Genomic DNA, 26244 nt, shown 5'->3' with positions numbered 1-26244 from the left:
CACCAGACTACCACCATATAGGATGGATGGTGCATGTAAGCTCTGGTCAAATTGTTCTCTAATATCAACTGACTCAAGCAAAGTAAATGAAGAGGGTCTTTGCCAATCTACTTTTTTTTATGAATTGTCTCTAACTCTGGAGTCAAACTTGCTCTGGCCATTTTGTTGTTGGGGAAATTCCACAAATCATATATCTTAAGCCAGAATTCCATGGATGAGTAAGGAGCCAGTCTCCTTATACGCTCTCTTAGAACTCATGATGGGAAGCTTTCTTATTGAGTTGTTTCGTTCTACTTTGAATATCCAAATGGAATGTCTCTAGATAAAGTGATAGTTACATTTCCTTTATTATAGTATGTCTATAGTTATGACATTGACTGTGAATTGGATGCAGGGTTTTATAAAATGTTGAAAAGTTATATCTTTGCTTATGTATTATTTTTCTGTATGCTTAAAATTAGCCAGTAACTTTGCAGAGACACATTCACTATCAAGCAGCCATTCTTAGAACTCAAACTTATGTCTAGAGGTTTTTCCTTGAATTTTCTCTCTGCTACAAATTTTTGTACAAGAAAAGATAGAAATAGTGACTTCTTTCTGAAGTGACAATGGAATCTAAATACCAAAATGATCTGATGACCACTATCATTCATTTAAAAAATAAATGAATGAATGAGCATAGGACCACAAAATGATAAATGTTGCATTCAATCCTTATTTTTACTTCTATTTCCATTATTTACACATCTGAAAATTATTTTCATGTTTTTAAGTATTTTTAATCCCTTTTTTCTTTCTTTGCAAAAACATGTATATAAATCTAAATTAATTTTTTTTTAATTTTTTGGGATCATAAGGCACTATATATTTAAGAATTATTGTGATTGAGCTTCATTATAATAATATTACAGCAGATTTGATCAAAATAAGATAATTATTAAACAAAAAAGTAAACATTTACTGGAAAGATGTCTTTTAATGAAATGAATGGGCCTTCTATATAACTACAGATGAATATTCTTTATTGCTACCTAAGCAGATACAGATTTCAATCTCAATTATATTCCTGTTTTGTTTTGTTTTGTTTCTATAGATGTAAGCACTGAGTAACTTGTTCAGATAATAAAGTATTTAACAATAGAAAGTATTTGGTTTTAGCAATATCAGTCAGTTCTTTGAACTTGCCAAAAATCACATAATGATTTATCATTAAAAATTGTTTGTAATGATCTATTAGCTAACAATTCAGTTGTTTTCCCGCAATTTTATGAAAAGCAGAGAATTGGAAACCATCTCATTTACAAAAGGGTTATTTTCCAGTCAATAAATTTCTCAACTTCTGAGAAGTTTACCAAAAATGTTTAGCAAAACTTACCAAATGACAAATAACTATACTGCTCTATCATTTAAAGGCATATTTTTTATCCAATAAGCTCGTAAAGGGCAGGGAAATTAAAATGTACACCTTTTTCAATACAGCATTTGTGATTAAAAGTTTTCTGTCACGTGCTTTAAGTATATATTTGTGAAAACGTTGGAGATGCAGAATTAACTCATTTCAGTGTGTGGGAAAACGATGCCGTCTAACTTAATAAGCAAAGCCAGTCCCTACTCTCAAACTAATCAGCTAAATCAGATTTAATTTCAATCAGAAAATGTCTGAATTGATTTCTAAGTTCAAATAAACATTTTAATATGCATTTGAGGATTATTGTAAAAGCACTGAAAATCAATTATAGGATGCATCTGGTAAAAGTTGTTAAGTCAAAATTAAAATGATATTGATCTGACGTATTTATGTATTTTTGCAAAGAGCTTAAAAACAAGAACAAATCTATAGTCTATTTCTGATACTTATTTTGAAATAATTCAGTGTAATATATATCTAATATTATTATTTATTTATGAAGTAAGAATATGACAAAAGACAATATTATTTTAGTATATATGTATCTGAAAGTGTTTTAAGAATCAGGTGTAAATATTCAGAAATACCTCACTTGGGCCGGCCCTGTGGCTTGGTGGTTAAGTGCGCGCGCTGCGATGCTGGTGGCCCGGGTTCGGATCCCGGGTGCGCATCGAGGCACCACTTCTCCGTCCATCCTGAGGCCGAGTCCCACATACAGCAACTAGAAGGATGTGCAGCTATGATATACAACTATCTACTGGGGCTTTGGGGGGAAAAAATAAAAAATAAAAAAATAAAAAAAAAAAAGAAATACCTCACTTTATTTTTATATTAATAAATTATTATGAACTTTTCCTATGACTTTAATAAAAGAGAAGAGTATATGCTGCTGAAATATCGTCCAACAGCTTCCTTGGTATTTATTCATGAGCTTAACGTAAAAATTTGGTATCCTAGTAAACATTGCAGTTACAATTGAAAGGAGAAGCTTCAGATGTTTGAACTGCTCCAGCTGTTCAAAGGTGCTTTTGTCCTAAGAGTGAGTAAAGAGAGTAGCTGAAAATAGTTAATTTAAAGTTTGAAACTGTCATCTTTAAGAAACATTAATTTTTATCCATGCTCTCTTTATATTGTTCTCATCAGACTTCCCCTCAAGAGCAATGCATTCTTTGACTATAGTTAGTACAGAAGAATTGAAGTCTTTGAGCAAAAATTGCCATCACTTCTGTTACCCACACTACAGTGTATATGATTTCTGAACACTTAAAAATAAGACCCCAAACACCCCATGTATAAACACCCCTGCGTTACTTCCAACAGTAATATGCATAAGACAAAGGAAGTCAGCAGGCTTCATAGTGGGGTTTTTTTTGCCTTTATTAATCAGTAAAAAGCATCTAGGAAAACTCTCCAATTGTCTCTCTGGTGCCTTGGGGGTTTTAACATCTCCAGTGGACTCTTAGGAAAGCAGAGGTAGGAAAGAAGAACCTACATGACACTCGGATTTAGTACATTTGGAAATTGTGGATTGAAATAATTGAATCCCCTAAGATACCAACACCCATATATTCTTTGGAAAGTTTCCTTTACCTCCAAGGATAAATACACCTCAATTTGAAAAACACTTACCTAGAGAAGTTCCAACTTACTCGTGAGTCACACCACTCTTCCCTCTGTCTAGAATGTCTGCCCTCTTACCCACTGTTAAGTTCCCCTGAGTCCGGAGGCAACCTTAAGTGCTCCTTTCTCATAGCTGTCTTAGACCTCCATAATAACAATATCAGAGTGCAGATTTCTCTAGTTATTTTCCTATGTGTCTGAACCAGCCTTATTTATTAAACTCCGAGTTCCTTTAGAGTAAGTCCCCCTCCCCCACCTTTAGAGTAGGGGAGGGTCTTTTTATCCCCAGCAACTAAGGAAGCACTTAAAAAGTCTGGGATATAAACTGATTATAAAATGATTGAATAAGTGAATTCCAGAACAAGGCATAGGATTGTCAAACTTTATAAAGAAAGCTTGAAAATCACTTAGCCTAGTAGGTTTCAACAATCATTCAATCAAGTGAACCAAACTCTTCCTTGACAGAAATAAAAACCCTCTCTTTTTCTGAGAACCTTTTTAGATGTGGGAATCTGCCTCTCTGAAAGTTATGGGTCTCTGGTCGAGCACAGGTGGCTGATCAGCTGATAACTGGAGATATTCAGAGATATGTCCAAGATTGTAGAACCATATCCGTTTATTTTTCCTACCTTACTAAACTTCAGTGCCATTTATTCTTCATTTCTCTGTTTAAAGCAAGAAACTGGTCATGCACTACAGAATTTTTGAAAGAGCATCCCCCCCACTACCTTCCCAACAGAGCGCTAAACATCTAATTTCTGATGAGCAATTAATTAATGGAGTCAGTTCTTCTTATTAACTTAAATAGGAATGAACTGTGCATGTTCCAGAATGCTGATCTTGCATCTTTTTTAAAGTTTTGAGCTTTTCTAACATTCTTTCATAATAGTGTTATTTTCAAAAGTGCTATAAATAAAATTATAATAAATATGTCTTGAGTGATGACTGTTAATACTAAAATAGCAAAATCAACAGAAGGTAGAAAAGCTGATTTAGCACTTTACCCAATAATGAATCTACAGATTGCATGTCTATTGTAGGAAACAATTCTTGATAAGTAATGTACATTGTTTTTTAAGAAATTTAAGCCTCTCCAGTAGGCACCATAGCAATTAAACTTAAAAATAATTTCAAAACTAGACCAGAATTAGTCATGTAAGGAACTTGTAATTTGACATATTTTAAACTGTAGCTTTTATTTGTAAAATATATGGAATAGTCTATTGGAAAATCTTATGATTAAAAAAACCGTAAATGTCTGACTAACCCTCAGTTCTTAAGTCCCTCTACAATATTCTTAATACTTGCACGTAACTTCTGCTTCAGCACTTTAAGGGCAAGTTACTACCTTTTAAAGAATTTAAGAATATCTTTCCTATACAAAATCAACCTTCTGTAACTTCTGTCCAATCTAATAACTCTCTCAATTGAAAGTTTTTCAAATAACGAAAGGATGCTATTATGTTTTTCCTAAATCATCTTTATCCAAGATAAATATATACTTTTTTTCCAACCATTCCTCACATAACATTGTATCAAGTGTTCCTGTGTGAAAGAACTCTCCTCTTCAGATAACCCACTTCTATTTCTCTAGCCCAGAGTATTTCAGTGGAAGTTTAATGGAATTTGGGATTGAACAAAATTTTGTGCTGTGGGTCTTAAACATTGCAAGAGGTTTATCGTCTCTGATCCCATTCACCAGATACTGATGGTGTTTCAAATTCCTGTGAGGACAGATGTGTTCTCTAACATTGCCAAATGTCCCTACGAAGAAAAGATTTTACCTTAGTTAAGAAGCTCTAATGGTCAAAGGACTTGAATAGACATTTTTCCAAAGAAGACATACGAATGGCCAACAGGTACATGAAAAGACGCTCAACATCACTAATCATCAAGGATATGCTAATCAAAACCACAATGAGCTACCACCTACATTATCAAAGCTTATTTTTTTTAATTGTATATATTTAAGTAATAGAAAAGTTTTGACTTGAAGTCAAACATAAAAATGTTGACTTGGGTGGGATTTGCCAAGCTTAATCAGGAGACCCCTAGAACACTTCCTATAATCTTGGTTAGTATTAATCATTACCATTCTCCTAATATACCCATTTGCCCTAAATTCAACCCATATTTTCCATGTCGTATACTAGAATTTCATTAGAGATATGGTAAAATGTCTTGAGAAAGACTGGTGTGCTATTTTCTGTATTTCTTTGGCCTAAATGCACAGAAAGAAATGAGTTTAACTTTAATTGATAAACATCCTGGGTTCTATTGATCATAGCTCCCTATTCTAGGTTTTCTTTAAAAATATTTTAATAGTATATTCTAATTTGTTCCTAGAAAACTTCAGAATTTATGTCAACCTCCTTAATCTATGAAAAACATATTTTTGTTTGTGAGGAGTGAGTTTATATTTCCCTGATTCTACTTTCCTCTAACATCTTCTCTGTTCTTCACATTTCATCTTAACAGATGGACTTAATTATCTTAGCAGCATCTGTCAGTGCTTAGAGATACTCCTTACGTTCCCATATTTTTTTAATCCATAAAAATCTTACTTTTCTGAGATGTGAATCTCTTGCCTCTCAAGCATCTCAGGCACTGCACAGTCACTGTCCTCTTCCTTCTCTGGGTCACTCTTTGTGACTAGTTTTAATTCCCTCAGCTGTATTATCGTCTTCTCTTGGGTTTCCATTTCTTCTCAAAAAATACACACTCGCCGTCTATTTTAGTGATCTTAAGCTTATTTTATATTTGTCTAGTTTCTTACTTTTCTGTATCAAATGGTTAATATACTTCCTATCTTTTGTTTTTGGTTTGAACTCACATGTTCATACGTTTACAGTTACTCCTTTACTTTTATATTATTTCCTATGTTCTATCTAGCACTTTTAAAAATCTTTTTAAATCAAAATATGTTGCAAGTTCCTTCCTCTTTTCCTTATGTATCGTTACCAGCTTTCTTCTGAAAACCAGTGTTCAGTGCTCATACGTCCAGTCACTCCTCCTTCTATGGGTCTACATTGTAGGTGCCGTTGCCCCAGGAAGCATCTTTGGAACTTATTGATTCCTCATTCAGAAAGATAAGAATAGCATACACCATTTATTAGTTCAACAGTGGGTTTTATTCATTCCTTCATTTACTTATTTTAGGCTTGCTTTGTGAACACCAGTATAGCTAGATCCACTCATAGAGGTTCTAGATGTTGCCAAAGGATATAAAATTTCTTATCTCGACTTTTTTTGATAATATTGTCTCCTGGATTAATAACAATGTTACATAGATTAGAACATATATATCCAACAATTAATAATATAATGAGATTTCAAAGACCATTCTTAACCTTTCTTAAAATTTTATTGTGAATTAATGTGTGTGTGTATGTGTGTAAAGATATTTTGTTATGAAGAGGTTAAATATAAGCCAAACATGAAGACGTATCTAGACAATATCATATATTTCATCTAAACCCCCATGAACTTCAGAACGCCAATAAACCCTTGTCAAGTTCTCATTTACTTTACGAATGCACATAGTGCAATAAATTTGTGAGTGCCACTTATGTCAGAAATCCTGTAAAACAAGCTATTAAACGAAATACCCAATTCTTCAAAGTGTAGTTGAATAACAGCTTCTCAGGTAGACATGTGATGGAACCAAACTTTTTTGTTATAATTACTCTTGGTATTGCCAAATCTAGCCTTCATTATACCACAATATTTAAGGAAAAATAATCTATTTTACTGCAGGTTTATCTGCTGGGATGTTTTCAGCTTAAACACTCAATAGGCTTCAACACTAAGTAAACACTTTACCTCATGTAACAAGAACTTTAAATATCACGTGACCATAGACATCAACAGCATCATTAGGGTTCACAGTCCACTTCACTCTTGGAAATGCCAGCTTCTGTGTTTCAGCTTTTTGTTCAGTCAGCTTTCTTTATGCTCACAAGGTGGCTGCTGTGCAACATACATTTAGTGATTTCTTTGTGTTCCTTTTTAAGAACAGGAGAACTTTTCTCGGAAATCACTAGTAGATTTCCGCTCACATCTCATTGGCCAGAGTTGCATCATAAGCCCAGCCCTACCTCATTCAATGGAGAGGGGAATGAGAATACCATGATTGGCTCTCTTAGTAAATCAGGATTTCCTCCCACCTCAATATAGAGTTCAGTTCTTTGAGCACATGGCTGCACAGCCAAAAGCAGAGACCTGCAAGGAATTTATGTTGTCCCAAAAGAAGAAGCAGGAGGAAAATGTAAATGTTCATTTTAAAAAATGAGCATCATACATGCAAAAGAGATTTAATCATTCCTTCTAGGAAAAATGACACTTCACTGGAGTGTACACAGCTACCATAGGCAGTTATAGCAGAGTGCTTGAGCAATCCTTAATAGCTGTTACTTTACACATCAATTTCCTTATTATGAAATGGGAATTAAGTAATAGTACCAACTGCTAGAGTGGTTGTAAGTGTTAAATGTGATTTTATATGTAAAGATTTTAGAAACATGCCAAGTCCTCAAGAAATGTTATTCTTATTATAATGTAGTCATTGTGCCAGCCTTAAACAAGTGAGAATGTCTTTCCTGGTTAAGAATAATGTAAACCATAAACACCAAGGAAGGGCTTGGCTTCTGTTGTTGGGCATGGAGGGTTAGAATGATCACTTTCAAACCCTTTGATTTGTATTAGAAGATTTTGATAAGATGTCAGTTTCTCCACTTTCCCACCCTATCCCTCATATAAATAGGATGATCATCGCTTTTAAACAGCTGTGATGGTGCCCAGTTGGAGCAATCAGTGGTTGAATGAATGTAGAAATGGAATGAGTGCATATAGAGAGAGGAAAAGATGAGGAAATAAAAACTAACTATCTTCTTATTAAAGTAAAATTCAAGAACTGTTCTCATAACCAGGCCAGTGGCAGAACAGACATTGAGATACATAAAGAAAGAAAAATATTTAATATAGAAGTTATGGAAAATGAGCTCTAGCTGGATAGGTGTATTTTAAAATAGCATCTAGTACCTCATTAAAGTTTGGTAGCTTCATCTCTTGGAATGGTGAGAAGTCTCTCTGGGTAGATGATTTACCTGCAGAGACCTGAGTATGAGAAAAATAAGCCATTTATATAAAAAGGGGGAGAACATTCCAAACAGAGGGAACAGCAAATGCGAAGACGAGTTTGTAGAGCATCTCACCCTCGTACCCTCTGTCCCTCTCATGCCCCAAGCATACCTATCATGTTAATCGACCCCTTGCTTGATTTCTACAACTGCTCAACCACTCATTCACAACCTTCGTTCACCATCTTATATACTTAAAATACTTGAATGTTGAGTGAATACACTATGAAAACACTTTATGTCTTCAGCTGACATAAAGATTCATCTTTTGTAGAGCTGGATGAGCTCTAAATCAAACTGGTGCAGTTATCATTGAGCAACATGCTAACTGAAGATGATTTACCTGGGTACCATTTATATCTCCATCCTTTGTGAAAGCAATTGCAGTAGCTGCTTCCTAATTACCAGGGACTCTCCCCTCCTGTTTCTCACTGACCTTAAATGGAAGGAGATCACATGGAGAGAGAACCAGGCAGATTTTCAATCCCAACTTCAGTGCAGGGGTAAACCTCAGGCAAACAAGTAGTTAATGCAGAGGATCCCACCCTCTGTCCAAATTAAATAGCAGCAGTTTTCTAATTCAGAAAATCTCTGAAAAATCTTTCAAATTTAGAAAGCCCATGAGTAAGAAAAATACTATGATAGTAAACACAGATAAATTTCTATAATTGCAAACAACTTTCGCCCAGTCCTGCACTAGTGCTTTTTATCATTTGATTTGACAGGATAGCACATATACAAATTTGAAATAAAGCAAATGAAAAATAAATTATAGCAGTTTATCGTTTCTTCTGTTAGGGTTTATGCTACGCATAAAAATTTTGTATAGCTCAAATTGATAGTCAATTCCAATTCACGGTTTTAGATTGATCAAATATATTTTATGAACTCCTCATTACATAACATACTCTCTAAATTTTCTCACAGCATTTATCATGTACTCATGCAATATATGAAAGAAATAAAAACAAGCACTGTGAGTTCCTGTTTTCAGAACAGAATAACAATATACAAAAGAATATGCGGGTTCCTGTATATATGTAGGTCATACATTTTTAAATATTTTACAAGAAAATCGTCTCTTTATAACTATATGCAAAACTTGACATTAGCACTAGGAGAGATATGGTATAGTAGTTGTATTCAGAGTCCCCAAGACCACTCCCAGGTTTGATGATTCACCAGTAAAATTCACAGGACTCCACAATGTCTTTTTCATGGGTTTGATTTATTACAACTGAAGGATGCAAAACAAGGAAGGGAAAAGCTCATGAGGTGAAGTACAGAGGAAACCAAGTGCAAACTTCCAAGAGTCCGCTCCCATTGAGACAAAGGATGGGCTTAATTCCTCCAGCAACTAATTGTGCCAACACGTGTGAATGCTGTCTACCAGGAAGCTCATTGAAGACGCAGTGCTTAAGGTTTCTATTGGGTTGCTGGTCACATAGGTGTTCTCTGTCTGACATATACTGAAATTCCAGCCTCCCAGAAGGAAAGCAGATGTTCAGCATAAACCACATTGTTTGCGGGCCGGCCCCGTGGCTTAGCAGTTAAGTGCACGTGCTCTGCTACTGGTGGCCCAGGTTCGGATCCCGGGCGCGCACCAAAGCACCACTTGTCGGGCCATGCTGAGGCCACGTCCCACATACAGCAGCTAGAAGGACGTGCAACTATGACATACAACTATCTACTGGGGCTTTGGGGAAAAAAAGGAGGAGGATTGGCAATAGATGTTAGCTCAGAGCCGGTCTTCCTCAGCAAAAAGAGGAGGATTAGCATGGATGTTAGCTCAGGGCTGATCTTCGTCACAAAAAAAAAAAAAAAAAAAAAAGATTGTCTAAACCACATTGTTTGTAAAACAGTTTAGGTAAAGTGAGCCACTCTTATTCTTTGTAAAACAGTTTAGGCAAAGTGAGCCACTCTTATCAAGTAGGGAATGGTGGGAACACTTCTGAAATCCAAGTTCCCAGATGCCAGCCACGAGCCGACCTTGCAAGCTGGCCTGCCTAAGAATAGCAGTGTCAGCCCTGCTATGTCAACTCTTTTCTACATAGTTGTTAAAAGCACAAGTTGTATAATCAGATGATCCTGGGCTCATATCCACATCCTACCGCTTATACGGATGTGACCTTGAACAAGTTATCTAAACACTTTACATACCTAAGTTTTATCAACTGTTACATAGCTTTAATTAGACAATCACATCATTGGATTGCCATGAAAATTATATGCAATAGTGCGTGTACAGTTTTTAGCACACTGCCTGCAAAGAGTAATAACTTAATAAATGTTGATGAATAATAATGGTGTATGTGGCAACTACCTTCTCAGAGGTTAGAATAGGCTATATGAACAAGACTCAAATGAAATAGAGAGTAAATAAGTGTTTTGTTTTGTGTGTGTGTGTGTGTCTTACCAACTGTAGATGCAACAGTGGTTCTAAGAATGGGCAAGCACTCTCTCTAATTTATAAGAACCCACAAGAGCTTCCTTGCCAAAATAAGTGTTCTTTTGCTAAGTGTTATATGGAGCCACAACCGTAAAAGATGGAAGTAGCCTTCAGAAGACAACGAAGTAGCTGACACGATATTTTCCAATATTGTGATCCTTACAGTGCTCTCTGATGAAGCCCTCCTTTACAACCTCATAACTAGCGTGAAAATTACTATTATACTTGACACTAGAAGTTCTGAGATAGGTTAGAAAGCTGGATCAGAAGAAATTGGTGGGTAGATCGATCTGATTTAGGTACCGCCTGATACTTTTGTGATTTTTTTGGAAATAAGACATTATTGTTCTTGCACACCATTTTTTTAAACTGTTTGACAAGCAGATAGAACAAAGCATTTTGATGAACAATACCTTTGCTCTACTTAGCTATGGGCTCAGATATAACTCCCAGCCAGTAGAGAATTTTCTTTTTTGACATAACTAATAATAAAACATCATGATTACTTGAAAAACGCATGCTGAGTAAAAACTTCCAGAATGATTGAATTAATAAATAAGTGAATGAATGAGCTCAGAATAAGATTCATCAACAAGAGACACCTGTGAGGTGAGCTCATCTTTAATAAAAATCACAGGTATGAGAATTTGTGTATTTTCTTGAAACTTCGTATTTCTTGTTCATGCGATAAACCAAGCTGCTTGTAGGTTGGAGAGAGATATTGGATGGTGTTGTGTTTTATGTCTAATGTTAGATGCCTCCTAAAGCTAATATTAATCATTTAGAGATTCTTTACAAAATAAGTATATTTTATTCTGTCATAATTTTAATTTTTATTCACAACTATAACAAAGTAGAAATATTTTATGACATTTTAGAAGCATTTAATATTAAGGGGTAAGGAGCTTTGATTATTTCTAAATAAATCACTTGTAAAGTATATCATTTTTTTGCTAGAAAAAAGATTATAGGTGAATTATGTAAATATATCCTTGCAGGATATCATTTATCTAAAATGTATAACTTAAAATAAAATAATTTGTTAAAATTAGAGCTCTCATTTCATCTTGGCAGATGCCACTGTAGAAATTATCAAAGCTTCCTCAAAAAAGAATGCCAACATTTCTAAATGTTTTCTTTAGTGGCTACCTTAATTAAACACAGTAATGGAAAAAAGCCTTGATGTGGTTTTCCCAACATATAGATAAAATTATTTGCCATATATATGGCAAATTAAGTTGTGATTCATAGCCTATGTTCAAATTTAAATTTACACCCTTTAGGCAAACACATAATCAGTTAGCCCATTTGTTAGTTATCCAGGCACCACATAGAAGATGGTATACATAATATCAATGATACTGAGAAGAGATTGTTATTAGTCCAAGTAGTTGATTAATGCCTTTGATTTCATTGTGCTAGTCTAGCATTTATCAAATCATCCATCACAGCTCTTAAAATAACTTGCTGATTCTTTCTTCTTCTGGACTATAATGCATTAAGGATTATAGTTATGCTTTTATTATTTTAATCCTTGGTGTGTGTCAACTGGCTTTATATTAGGAGCTCAGGAAATATTGCGTTGAACTAATGTGAGGTAAGTTGAACTGAATTGAGTTGAACTGAATTGAATTGGTAAGTAATTTTAAGAAAAGGAATCCACATCTAAGTTCAATAATTAATCAAAGCCAGTCAGTTTATTCTGACTCTCTCTTTCTCACAAAGGCTATTTGAATTTAGCTATATGCTTTTTAAAAAAAAATGCTCATTTCCTAAATCATATATATGTTATATATATCATTATATTATATATGCAAATATATATATATATATTTTCTTTAGATGAGTTTTACCATATCAGGGACAGAATTCTGTTCTTTTCATATCATCTTCTACAGTTTTCATTGATTTTTTCCCCCCCAATCCTGTTGGTTTTGTAGAGCTATTTTTTCTATGGCTCTTTTTAGTTTTATTTTGTTTGGCATTAAATGCAAAATGTGGTATTCTATTTTCAAGTTTTCGTTTTTCTAAAATTATGTGTTATTACCAATATCCTTTCAAAAGATATTGTGGAGTAATGTTAAATACTCTTGGGCCAAGGTTTTATTTCAAACTTATATAGAATGAAAATAATAACTATAGTCGTAGGAAAGAATAAAACTGTACTGATAAATGAATCTCAATGTATTTTAAATACTATCTATGTAGAAATTCCCAAATGCAGTGCAACAGCACCTAGCAAATTTTTAACTTACAGTATTAACTAGAAATAATTTTATTTTTTTAAGCTAAATATTGGACTGAGAATTCTGACCTAATGTAATAGTTTTTTTTCTCAAAGCAGTGTCCCCAGTGTTTCAGATGAAATATAATTTTAAGTTAAGGAAATGTCAAAGCTAATCATTTATGCATTGACAGGTCTCATCAGATAATATGGACTGTCATTGAATCTAAGATAGCCTCAATTAAGTTGCGCCATTGTTTTATGACTCCCCGCTAAAGAAAAAAATGCTGCCCGCTAAAATAAGACACAGCACTTTCTTAGTCTTTAGAACTTTTATTTTATAGTTACCAAAAGAGCTTTTTCAGACATAGTTAAACATAGATTATTTTCATCACTCCTGAATGTTTTATACATAGACACACACATAAGTATATGTCAGAAAATATAGATTAAATAAATTGAGTAAGGCATTCCTAAAACTTCTCCCATTTGGTATCTGGCTCTCCTAGATTACTTTTTGAGTCAGAGTCCTCAGTGTTCATGTTTCACACATAAGATTGTTCTCTTTGCCGGTGAGGCAGCATATCTTCATAGAGACATTCACCGTTTTCTCTGGTAACTCCATCTAAATTATTACACCCATTCTGTAAGTTTTGCTGGTACTTTCTTGACCTCGCCGGAATGCGTCAACAGAAGATTTTTCAGACAACACTCAGGATTCGTATTCATCTTCCTTTTTCAAACGGCCATTAAATGGTTTGATTGAAATGTGAGGTATTGTCATTGTCCAGCCAAGCCACAGAAATAACCAGATTCCATGCATTGGCCATGATAGCTACATTGCTACCCCTGACTGCCACCTGAACAGGGGTTGTTGGGACCATCAAGTGTAAGACATCCTTATTCCTAGAATAAGATATGAAAACAATGGGTGTCTTAGAATTGGAGAAATATGATATTAAAGAAAAATCACAGTGGTGTATAGTAGAACAAAAACTGAGCTCTAATTAAGGGCATATATGCGTGTGTTCTGACACACACACGCAATATTCTAGAAAGTAAAATTCTAGCATAGACAAGTCATTTATATAATCCCCACACTTTTGTTACATAAATTTACCTGTGTTTTTTTCGCCTACCTATTTAGACATTTTAGCCATGTCTCCTTGAAAAACTTTTCTACCAAAAATTGCATGATGATGGTCATAACAAACCATACGTTAAACACTTTTATTTATTATTTTATGAGGTTTCTTATATCTGAATAGAGGTAAACAGTCCAACTGATTGGGAAGTATTGAAAAGTCTTCATTATATTCCATGTGAACTAGTATTTTTCTTTGAACATGAAAATGTGCTTTCTCAACTGTTGAAATTAACAAATGTTAAAAATAAATAAACAAATAGATGCCCCAACCACCAAATATTTCTTCCCCATCTCTCCACCTCAGGTCCTGTAAGTAGTGTTCTGGTGAATAAGTACGGTAGCCGGCCGGTGGTGATGGTAGGAGGCCTGTTGTGCTGTCTGGGGATGGTCTCGGCTTCTTTCAGCACCAGCGTCCTACAGCTCTACCTCACTGTGGGATTCATCGGAGGTAAGCCAACTTTCCTTTTCAGCTTTTTCTCTTCTTGACACTTCTGTGGTTTGCAAAGTTCTATACAAAGCATGAACGACAGAAAATTCTTTTTGTTTTCTTTGAATTAACTTTGTATATCAGATGTTACCTTAAAGTATTTTCATCTAGGGCCTTGAAATACTAGCTATAGAATGGCCAATCCAACTCATTTCAAGAAATGGACAAAACGAGTTATCGGACAAGTATGTGCTATGAGGTAAAGGTCAAAATAACCCAGCTTTGCTTATTTTTTACTGTTTCACCCTTTACTCTTCAGCCAGTTAAGACGGTATTGTGGACACAGACTTTCTGGCATAGATAGCTTCATTTTTTTTTAATTTTTTTTTATTACTTATTACTATTTAGAGTATCTAAATTATCACTTATGATTAACTCATAGGTTAAAAATGATGCCAAAAAGATATTTTCTGGCTGATTTCTCTTTAACAATAGAATTATTGTTGTCTGTGCTCTGATCAGTGGTAGAGCTCTGTATTGGTGTCCCTTCTTTTCCTTACTAAAGGATTCTGACTGTTTAAAAGCTCTGTAAGGCACATTTGCCACTGAACACAAATATTTTTAAATGACATACCGTCACTTGATTATAATTGTTTGACTCAAACTGACCTGAATATGTACATTTGGAAGACGCTATTTTATTAGCCTCAACAATAAATTGCATTAAAGTCTACACTCAAAGTTTTAAGAAAAATTAGACTTCAATATATAAAGAAATTGAATCTTTTCCTTATGTCCACAGATAAAAAGGTAAATATATTTCTCTTTTGGTAGTGATTTTAGATCAGTCTAACTTTGCACTTATGTATCATTTGATGAAAAAAAATCAGATATATTAAAGCCCACAATAACAGCGATGTTAAAATTTTTCTCTTTACAACCCGTCGACAACTCCCTTCCTTTTTGATACAGTAAAACACCTTTTGACATTGTAAATGAGAATCTTTTTATATCTAAGAATTGTCATAGTGGAGAGAACACTTTTTCCTTTGTGCAGAAATACTATTTATTGCATTTGACCATAGAAGTCAGGCTGGGCCTACAAGTAGATGTATTAGGAAAAGATGATTTTGGTCTTACTGTGCCACAAATATCAATAGCATTATATGTTACTCTAACTTCAATTCCATTTCTTTGAGTCTTGAAGGCTTTGGTGCTTCTAGAGTCAACCATTAAATACACCTCTGAGGGATTTATCTCGTCATCATCAACCAGTACTTCTTTGGTATCTGAAATCAGACAGGTCTAGTTTTTAAACCCAACTCAGCACATATGAGCTGTGGGGTCATAAGTAAATTAACCTCCTTATCCCTCAGTCTCTTTGTCTTCAAAATGGGGAAAATGATAGCTCTTTCCTTTGAGAGTTGTTGGAATGATTAATGTAAAAAATGAATATATAGTACTTCACAGAGTGCCCAGCATTTTGTTACTTTTAAATAAATATTAGCAGATACTAGTAATCACAATGGCATTTATATAACGTTTTACAGTCCTAGAACTTACTTGATTTTGGCAAAACCCTTTTTTTGTTGTTGTTGAGGGAATTGGAGCTCAAGAGGTCTGTTTTGCCCAGTGGTACACATAGCTAAGTAGTTGAGGCAGGTTCAGATCTTTTGATTTCAAATCTCATGCTTGTTTTACCATGCCAGAATAGGAAATAGATGGCCACTATCTCCTAAGGAGAATTTTGATTAACATCTGAAGGCAAAATTCCAGGTGACAGAATGGGGGTAGGGGAAGTGGTGGAATAAAATAAAGAAATTTGAAAGGCATAGAGTGGCTGACTGGATAAAAAAACAAGACCCATATATATGTGCATACAAGAGACACACTTCAGACCTAAAGACACTCACAAACTGAAAGTGAAGGGATGGAAAAAGATACTCCACGCAAATGGCAATGAAAAGAAAGCTGGGGTAGCAGTACCCATATCAGACAAAATAGACTTTAAAACAAAAACTGTAAAAAGAGACAAAGAAGGTCATTACATAATGATCAAGGGAACAATCCAACAAGAGGATATAACACTTGTAAATATCTATGCACCCAATGTAGGTGCACCTAAATATATAAAGCAATTATTAACAGACATAAAAACAGAAATAGACAGTAACACAATAATAGTAGGGGACTTTAACACTCCACTTACACCAACGGATAGATCATCCAAACAGAAGATCAATAAGGAAACATTGGCCTTAAACGACACACTAGAACACATGGACCTAGTGGATATATACAGAGCATTCCATCCAAAAACCGAAGAATACGCATTCTTTTCAAATGCACATGGAACATTCTCCAGGATTGATCACATATTAGGCCACAAAACAAGTCTCCATAAATTTAAGAAGATTGAAATAATACCAAGCATCTTTTCTGACCACAACGGTATGAAACTAGAAATGAACTATAGGAAGAAAATCAGAAAAGCCACAAATACGTGGAGATTAAACAAAATGCTACTGAACAACGACTGGGTTAACGAAGAAATCAAAGAAGAAATCAAAAAATACCTGGAGACAAATGAAAATGAAAATACGACATGCCAGAATTTATGGGATACAGCAAAAGCGGTTCTAAGAGGGAAGTTTATAGCGATACAGGCCTATCTCAACAAACAAGAAAAATCTCAAATAAACAATCTAACAATGCACCTAAAGGAACTGGAAAAAGAAGAACAAACCAAGCCCAAAATCAGTAGAAGAAGGGAAATAATAAAAATCAGAGCAGAAATAAATGAAATAGAGACCAAAAAACAATAGAAAAATTAATAAAACCAAGAGCTGGTTCTTTGAAAAGATAAACAAAATTGACAAACCTTTAGCTAGACTCACCAAGAAAAAAAGAGAGAAGGCACAAATAAGTAAAATCAGAAATGAAAGAGGAGAGGTTACAACAGACACCTCGGAAATACAAAAGATTATAAGAGAATACTATGAAAAGCTATATGCCAACCAATTCGACAATCTGGAAGAAATGGATAAATTCTTAGAATCATACAACCTTCCAAAACTGGATCAAGAAGAAGTAGAGAATTTGAATAGACCAATCACCAGTAAGGAGATCGAAAGAGTAATCACAAACCTCCCCAAAAATAAAAGTCCAGGACCAGACGGCTTCCCTGCTGAATTCTACCAAACATTCAAGGAAAAGTTAATACCTATCCTTCTCAAACTATTCCAACAAATTGGGTGGGGGTGGGGGAGGAAGCTCCCTAACTCATTCTACGAAGCTGACATTACCCTGATACCAAAACCAGGCAAGGACGACACAAAAAAAGAAAATTACAGGCCAATATCACTGATGAACATAGATGCAAAAATCCTCAACAAAATACTAGCAAATCGCATACAACAATATGTTAAAAAGATTATACACCATGATCAAGTGGGATTTATTCCAGGTATGCAGGGATGTTTTAACATTCACAAATCAATCAACGTTAATACACCACATTAATAAAATGAAGAATAAAAATCACATGATCATCTCAATAGATGCAGAGAAAGCATTTGACAAGATCCAGCATCCATTTATGATAAAAACTCTGAATAAAATGGGTATAGAAGGAAAGTACCTCAACATAATAAAGACCATATATGAGAAATCCACAGCTAATATCATCCTCAATGGTGAAAAACTGAAAGCCATCCCTCTAAGAACAGGAACCAGACAAGGATGCCCACTGTCACCACTCCTATTTAACATAGTACTGGAAGTCCTAGCCAGAGCAATCAGGCAAGAGAAAGAAATAAATGGGATCCAAATTGGAAAGGAAGAAAAGAAACTGTCACTATTCGTAGATGACATGATTTTATATATAGAAAACCCTAAAGAATCCACCAGAAAACTTTTAGAATAAACGAATGTGGTAAAGTTGCAGGATACAAAATCAACATACAAAAATCAGTTGCATTTCTGTACACTAACAACGAAGTAGCAGAAAGAGAAATTAAGAATACCATCCCATTTACAATTGCAACAAAAAGAATAAAATACCTAGGAATAAACTTAACCAAAGAGGTGAAAGATCTGTACACCGAAAACTATAAAACATTTCTGAAAGAAATTAAAGAAGACACAAAGAAATGGAAAGATATTCCGTGCTCTTGGATTGGAAGAATTAACATAGTTTAAGTTGTCCATACTTCCTAAAGCCATCTATAGATTCAATGCAATCCCTATCAAAGTTCCAACAACATTTTTCACAGAAATAGAACAAAGAATCCTAAAATTTACATGGAATAACAAAAGACCCCGAATAGCTAAAGGAATCCTGAGAAAAAAGAACAAAGCTGGAGGTATCACACTCCCTGATTTCAAAATATACTACAAAGCTATAGTAACCAAAACAGCATGGTACTGGCACAAAAACAGACACACAGAACAATGGAATAGAATCGAAAGCCCAGAAATAAACCCACACATCTATGGACAGCTAATCTTTGACAAAGGAGCCAAGAACATAGATTGGGGAAAAGAAAGTCTCTTCAACAAATGGTGTTGGGAAAACTGGAAAGCCATATGCAAAAAAATGAAAGTAGACCCTTACCTTACACCATACACAAAAATTAACTCCAAATGGATTAAAGACTTGAATGTAAGACCTGAAACTGTGAAACTTCTAGAAGAAAACATAGGCAGTACGCTCTTCGACATCGGTCTTAGCAACATCTTTTCAACCACCACGTCTGACGGGGCAAGAGAAACAATAGAAAAAATAAACAAATGGGACTACATCAAACTAAAAAGCTTCTGCACAGCAAAGGAAACCATCAACAAAACGAAAAGACAACCTAACAATTGGGAGAAGATATTTGCAAACCATACTTCTGATAAGGACTTAATCTCCAAAATATATAAAGAACTCATGCATCTCAACAACAACAAAACTAACAACCCAATTAAAAAATGGGCAAAAGACCTGAACAGACATTTCTCCAAAAAAGATATACAGATGGCCAACAGACACATGAAAAGATGTTCAAAATCACTAACTATCAGGGAAATGCAAATCAAAGCTACAATGCGATATCACCTCACGCCCCCGTCAGAATGGCTATAATTAACAAGACAGGAAACAACATGTGTTGGAGAGGATGTGGAGAGAAGGGAACTCTCATACACTGCTGCTGGGAGTGCAAACTGGTGCAGCCACTATGGAAAACAGTATGGAGATTCCTCAAAAAATTAAGGCTAGAACTACCACATGATCCAGCTATTCCACTGCTGGGTATTTATCCAAAGAACATGAAAACACCAATTTGTAAAGGTACATGCACCCCTGTGTTCATTGCAGCGTTATTCACAATAGCCAAGACTTGGAAGCAACCTAAGTGCCCATCAAGGGACGAATGGATAAAGAAGCTGTGGTATATATACACAATGGAATACTACTCAGCCATAAGAAACGATGAAATCCAGCCATTTGTGACAACATGGATGGACATTGAGGGTATAATGCAAAGTGAAATAAGTCAGAGGGAGAAGGTCAAATATGACTGTATGATTTCCTTCATTAAGTAGTAGATAATAACAACAATAAACAAACACATAGGGACAGAGATTGGATTGGTGGTTACCAAAGGGGAAGGGGGGAGGGAGGAGGGTGAAAGGGATAATTCGGTACATGTGTGTGGTGATGGGTTGTAATTAGTATTTTGGTGGTGAACATGATGTAATCTATGCAGAAATAGAAGTATAATGATGTACACCTGAAATTTTTACAATGTCATAAACCAATGTTACTGCAATAAACAAAAAATTAAAAAAAATAATAAATAAAAAAATAATAAATAAAGAAATTTGAACTTTGACACACAATTCCTGGGTTTTAACTTAGGTTCCTCCACTTACAAGCCACTTGATCATAGACTGGTCAGTTTTATTATTTATAAGTTGTATCTAATTATACTTATTCTGCATATCTCACAGGTAGGGCAGAGGTAGAATCAGAGAGCATACTAGCCTGTTACTTTCCAAAGCATGTTTTTGGTTCTTTCATGTCAACTTTTAGGGACTCTTTTACTCATAGAAAATATTTCTATTAAAGGTTTGGAATAAGTATTTGTACTCAGAACTGAGTGTCCCAGAATCTAAATACCTAACTGCTTTGCAGTATTGTCCAATTTATGTCAATTAGTAAATGCAGAATTCTTACTTCTATAGCCTCTAAAATAATATAGAATAATGCCTAAGCTAAGCAGAAAAGAGAGGTAGTTTATATAAATCAATTTTATGTACTTCTTAAAAAAACATTCATTACTATTGCTACATAGTCCTTTGGCCAGCTCTAGGAAGTAATTCATTTCTCAAAGGCGATACTCAACACTGCCAAGGAACTCCCTAGACAGTATAAACGTTTGACTCATATAAACAATTAGCTTTAATCCCTGAAATAAGAATATGTTTCAATCAAAAAAAATTTATTTTTTAGTTAACACACATGTACATCTATATTTATGAAATATGGAATGTGAGGGATGTAAACCATGAAATTAACAGCATGAATTTATTACTGTTTTTTACTATTTGCATGATTTTGAAAGAAATATCTCTGGGGAGACATCAGATTGTTTATAAATGACAACTTGTTTAGTCTGTTCACATTTCTTCAACTCTGAAAAGAAAGTATTCACATTTTAAATGCGCTCCTGTCCACAAGGAAGAAATCTATTCTATATACGTGTACATAAATATAGAGAGATTAATTTATCGGAACCAATAATTTTATCATAGTTTCAACCTGTTCTATGATTATTGAAACTTCAGTGGAAGTTCTTGGTTTTATTGTTGTGCTTTACAATGAAAGGAATATGAAACTGTCACACATATCGTGTCTGGTTATGAGAACCCTTTTGTTAATGTGGAATTCTATTAATATTTGTAATTATCAAAAATTACTGCCTGCTGTTGCATTTTCAGTTCTGCCTTACCCACTTGAATGTATGTTTCGAATAGTAATTTCTTTTGTGAGTGGCATAATGTGTTTGTGTTTTTCTTCCTTTTGTTTTGTTCTTTTTAGGTTTGGGTCTAGCCTTCAACCTGCAACCGGCCTTAACAATCATTGGCAAATACTTCTATAAGAAACGACCCATGGCGAATGGGCTTGCCATGGCAGGAAGTCCTGTGTTCTTAAGTACATTGGCTCCTTTCAATCAGTACCTTTTTAATACTTTTGGCTGGAAAGGAAGCTTCTTGATTTTGGGAGGTATATTGCTGAACGCCTGTGTGGCTGGGTCCCTCATGAGGCCCGTTGGACCCAAACAAACTACTAACAAGTCTAAAAATAAGATTGGCATAAAAGCGGATGAATCAGGTGGGAAGAAAAGCCGTAAGAAGAAATCAACATGGGAAAAAATTAATAAATATTTAGATTTCTCTCTTTTTAAGCATAGGGGATTTCTGATATACTTATCTGGAAATGTCATTATGTTTCTAGGGTTTTTTGCTCCCATTATATTCTTGGCTCCATATGCTAAAGACAAGGGAATTGATGAGTATTCTGCAGCGTTCTTGCTGTCTGTTATGGCTTTTGTTGATATGTTTGCTAGGCCTTCTGTAGGATTAATTGCAAACTCCAGATTTGTCCGACCCCGAATCCAGTATTTCTTCAGCTTTGCGATCATGTTCACTGGAGTGTGTCATCTCTTGTGCCCGTTGGCAGAGGACTACACAAGCCTGGTGTTTTATGCTATATTTTTTGGCCTTGGATTTGGGAGCGTTAGCAGTGTCCTCTTTGAAACTCTCATGGACCTTGTTGGTGCTGAAAGGTTTTCCAGTGCTGTGGGACTCGTCACAATCGTGGAGTGTTGCCCAGTTCTTCTTGGCCCTCCTCTTGCTGGTAAGAATATTTCTCATCAAGGAAAGCAAAAAGCATAAAATTAATATCCATTAGCCGAGACTCTTCGTAGTGTATGATGTGTTTTGTAATAATAAATTACAAAGAAAGACTGTGGGTGTGTTAATTTTAGGTTTTATTATGTATTTTTAAATTCATAATTAGTCGACTTTAGACCTAAATTTGTTTCAGAGCCTGGACCTATGAACATAAGAATTGAGGTTAGACCGATAATTAGTAGCATAATTTTTAAGTTTTTATCCATATCGAGTTATTTTGTGCTTTGAAAAATGTATCAGAAAAATAAAATGCCACTTAATTTTTTCATTGGTAAGCAGATTTCTCTTCTGCTTATATTAAAATGAGTCAAAAATTTAAAATAATGTTCTCAAAAAGGTAAGGATCTATTTTCTTATTGGAGTACATTGGTTATTTTATACAGAACTTGTTACGTGCCTAAGGAAGGAATACTTTTATAATATCTGATAGGAATATATGAATATATGTATATATATATATATGGAATGCAGGAATGAAGGGAAATTAATTCAAGGTCATTTTATGGTCAAATACTTATAGTCCATATTTGTAACTTATAAAGATTACCTTTAGATTTTAAGATCTGAGATATTTTTAATAATGCCTGTAAAAATATCTGTGCTAAATTACCCAGTAAGAAGACTAAGTAAAGAGACATGTATAAGTTTATTTTTGAAGTTAAGGCTTTGTTTCGTCTTAGACTTTAATGTTGTAAATATTAAATACTTTCTGTGGGCCAGTCTTTTCCAGTAACAATTGTATATTGTTTCGGTTAATACTAATCTTAGGTATTCGCTTAGACCCTTGGCCTGCCCCCTAGTGGTGACAATAACTGCCGGCGAAACATAAATTTTTCCATGTATTGAAATCAGTGACCTTTCACTTTTGGGGTCAGGAAAGAGCAGTGTGGTTGTTGACTTTTTCTGTCCACCAGGACTCTGGTATCCAGCACAGATGTTTTGGGTGCTATATCTCTCAATGTGTATATACCATGTCACCAAAACAATTTTCAAGAGTGAGAGCCAGTAGGTCTTATTTATCAGCCAATTGATTTTGTTATGTAAGACAAATACAATTGGCCCGTCTTTTCATACAGAATTAGTTTTACCAAATGGGTTTTAGAAGCCTATTTATTAGCAATAAAATCCTTTGTATCAACAGAGAAACTTGTACTTCACCACCATGGTGGGATGATAAAAAATCAAGTCAGGTCAACAGACACGGTGGGTGGGCTCTAAGGATGAAAGTGAAGGAATCTGATTTGTCCACTCCTACCTGTGCTGAGAACCTGTATTAATAATATTTACGTCAATTTCAGTATCCTTGAATGCTTATTGTGTTAATATTGCCAAACCATTGCACCAGTGGGGGCCATGGCGGTAACTGATTTGGGGCTCATTGTTGAAGCTCTCCGACTATAGCCATAATCTATCCATGTTCTTCATCCTGTTTCTGCCTCCTGCTACCCCTGGGTCCCCTTGACTTCTAGATGGCTTCTCCTCTATAGCATCAGGTCACCACTAGGACAGTGTCTGGCACAAGTAGGCACTCAGCAAGTACTTCTGAATGAGTGGGTGTCATAGTTACTTCTTACACAACTGCTGCTGCTACTCTTGTTAGTAGAGCAGTGAGGTAGCGAGAGCGCGATTTTTATTTTTAATTTTTTCAACCTGAACTTTGGCTGCTGCACTCGCAAAGAGCTGAAGCTTTAGTTCTGGAAATCGTATCTGGTTTCTTGATGATGCTAAAAAGTTCCCAAAACATTTAGAAAGTGTGTTGAGATAGCAGCCCCGTAATATTAACTCTGATAGGGCCATAGACCACAGTTTTCCGTGTTTAGAAATGTAACAATCATTGTATGAATAGAAATAGTTGACTAAAGTTAGAATGGAAAATTACATTATGCAATTTTTGTTATGTGTATGTATATGCCATATTTACTCAAATAAGCCTATTCCACCATTTACCTAATTAAAACAGGAAACTTTGTTTAAATAGATAATTTTGCAAATAGCTAAATTTAATACTGAGTCATTGACTAGATTCCAGTCAGAATGCTAGAGATTCTGACTAAAGAAACAGGTCTATATCAGAATCACCTGGAATATGCATATGATAAGTAATACAGATTTGTGTACACTAAATTTTGTTGATAATAATTATTAAGATTTAGGTACCTGCATAAGCAAAAGGCAAAATTGAGTATAAACTTAAACATTTTTCAAAGTCAATAAACCTTCAGATTATATAGAACCAGGCTAGTTTTTAAATGTTCTCAATAATCAAATGGAACAAATAACTTTCTTCCTGATTAGTTTTGCCTTATTAATTTAGATTCAGGTAAGGAAAAACCCATGATTAGCCCAAAAAGTGACATGACACTTAACCGAGAGATTTGGTTAAGCCATTTTGCAGAGAGGTCAAGAGTATGAGATTCGCACAGACCTTGGTTAGAGATCAGATTCTGCCCCTCACTAGCCATGTAATCATGGTCCAATGACTTCATAGTGCTCTTGTAAGGATTAAAAGATCTTACAGAGAAAGTGTTTAACCTAGTGCTGGGCATAGAGAAAGCATTTGATAAATATTATGCCCTGCCAGGAACCTTATAAAGGCTTTGTGTCTTTTCTAATGAATGTAATTTTTCCCTCTTTATTGAAAAGATACGAAGCATGGAAAGATAAAGTAATCTCAATGTATATGCTGTAAATAAATAGATAAATATATCTATTTCTATCTGTATAGAGATAAAAATGTACTCACACATGTATATTTATTAATATATGCACAAACGTATATATTTACTTTGTCTTGGTTGTATATTTTTATTGAGGGAAATAATTTTCAATAAATTTGATATACTGGTAATGTAGTGCTGTATGTGCCTATACATGCCTTTACTATGCATCTATAAAAGTCATAACCTAAAATATTATTTTCTTCATTAAAGTCTCAATATTAACTTAAATAAGAAATAGGTACACACTTTGGGAAAGAATTTACTTGAAAATTTTATCATTTTATGGCTGTTTTATTATGCTATCTTAAAATATATTCTTTTTCTCTTAGGTAAATTGGTGGATGAAACTGGACAATATAAATACATGTACATAGCCTGTGGTGCCATTGTGTTGCTATCTAGTGTGTGGCTGCTCATTGGCAATGCTATAAACTATCGATTGCTTGCAAAGGAAAAGAAGTTAGAAGACGCAAAAAAGAAGAAAATGTGTAAACCTGAGTCCAGAGAATCGGAGCCCTTGAACAAACCTAAACATTGCGATGTTAATGTCGAAAGTACGAGCACAGAAGGTCATCCCTCAGAAAGAGAAACTAATATTTAACAAGAATCACATCTCTGACTTCAGTGTTTATGACTTTCTTAGGAGCATTTTTTTTTTCAAAATATTGGAAAGGTTTTTAGTTGAAATGAGGAGTCATAATTAAGGATGGAAATGAGATTTTCCTCAATGGCAAATTTCAAATGTTTGTTTTTTAAAACTTATTTGGGCAGTTAAATGTTGAGATTATGCATATAAAGAATCCATGCAATGGGTTTATTTCCGTAGATGCCTGTGGTTGTGGTGGTTAAAATAACTTTAAAGTCTTCCAGTGACTTCCAGTCTTGGTTATAGAGACTGAATCCCAAACCCCTGGTTTAAGTAGTTAGAAGGAGTGTGTTTAACTGTATAGGAATATCCTCTCCACATTTCATTTTTTATTTGATATTAAAGTGTAAAATGGATTAAAGGAAAATGAATTTTCCCCTCGTGTGCCCACGCATACACACACACACACACCATCACATACTTCTGCATGTGCACACAGAGTATCTGGAGAACAAAAGACAAATAAGTTCCAAAAAAATATTATCACCGTGCTTTTTTTTTTT

General features: G+C 34.6%; 1 protein-coding gene across 2 annotated transcripts in view; it reads left to right on the top strand.

Moving 5' to 3' along the window:
- SLC16A7 (solute carrier family 16 member 7) overlaps positions 1-25920 on the top strand; it is a 171233-nt gene extending 145313 nt beyond the window's left edge. For both annotated transcript variants that reach the window (XM_087442099.1, XM_087442100.1), the window contains exons 5-7: positions 14291-14434; positions 21501-22319; positions 25425-25920. In XM_087442099.1, coding sequence (XP_087298225.1) covers positions 14291-14434; positions 21501-22319; positions 25425-25696 — 1235 coding nt within the window. In that variant the 3' untranslated portion in view covers positions 25697-25920. The remainder of the gene's footprint in view (positions 1-14290; positions 14435-21500; positions 22320-25424) is intronic.
- Positions 25921-26244: the final 324 nt, after the last annotated feature.

This window comes from Ceratotherium simum, chromosome 17 (genome assembly GCF_057802395.1).
Source record: "Ceratotherium simum simum isolate JZ-2026a chromosome 17, ASM5780239v1, whole genome shotgun sequence".
NCBI classification, from domain to species: Eukaryota; Metazoa; Chordata; class Mammalia; order Perissodactyla; family Rhinocerotidae; genus Ceratotherium; species Ceratotherium simum.
This window is presented reverse-complemented; position numbering and strand designations above follow the sequence as displayed.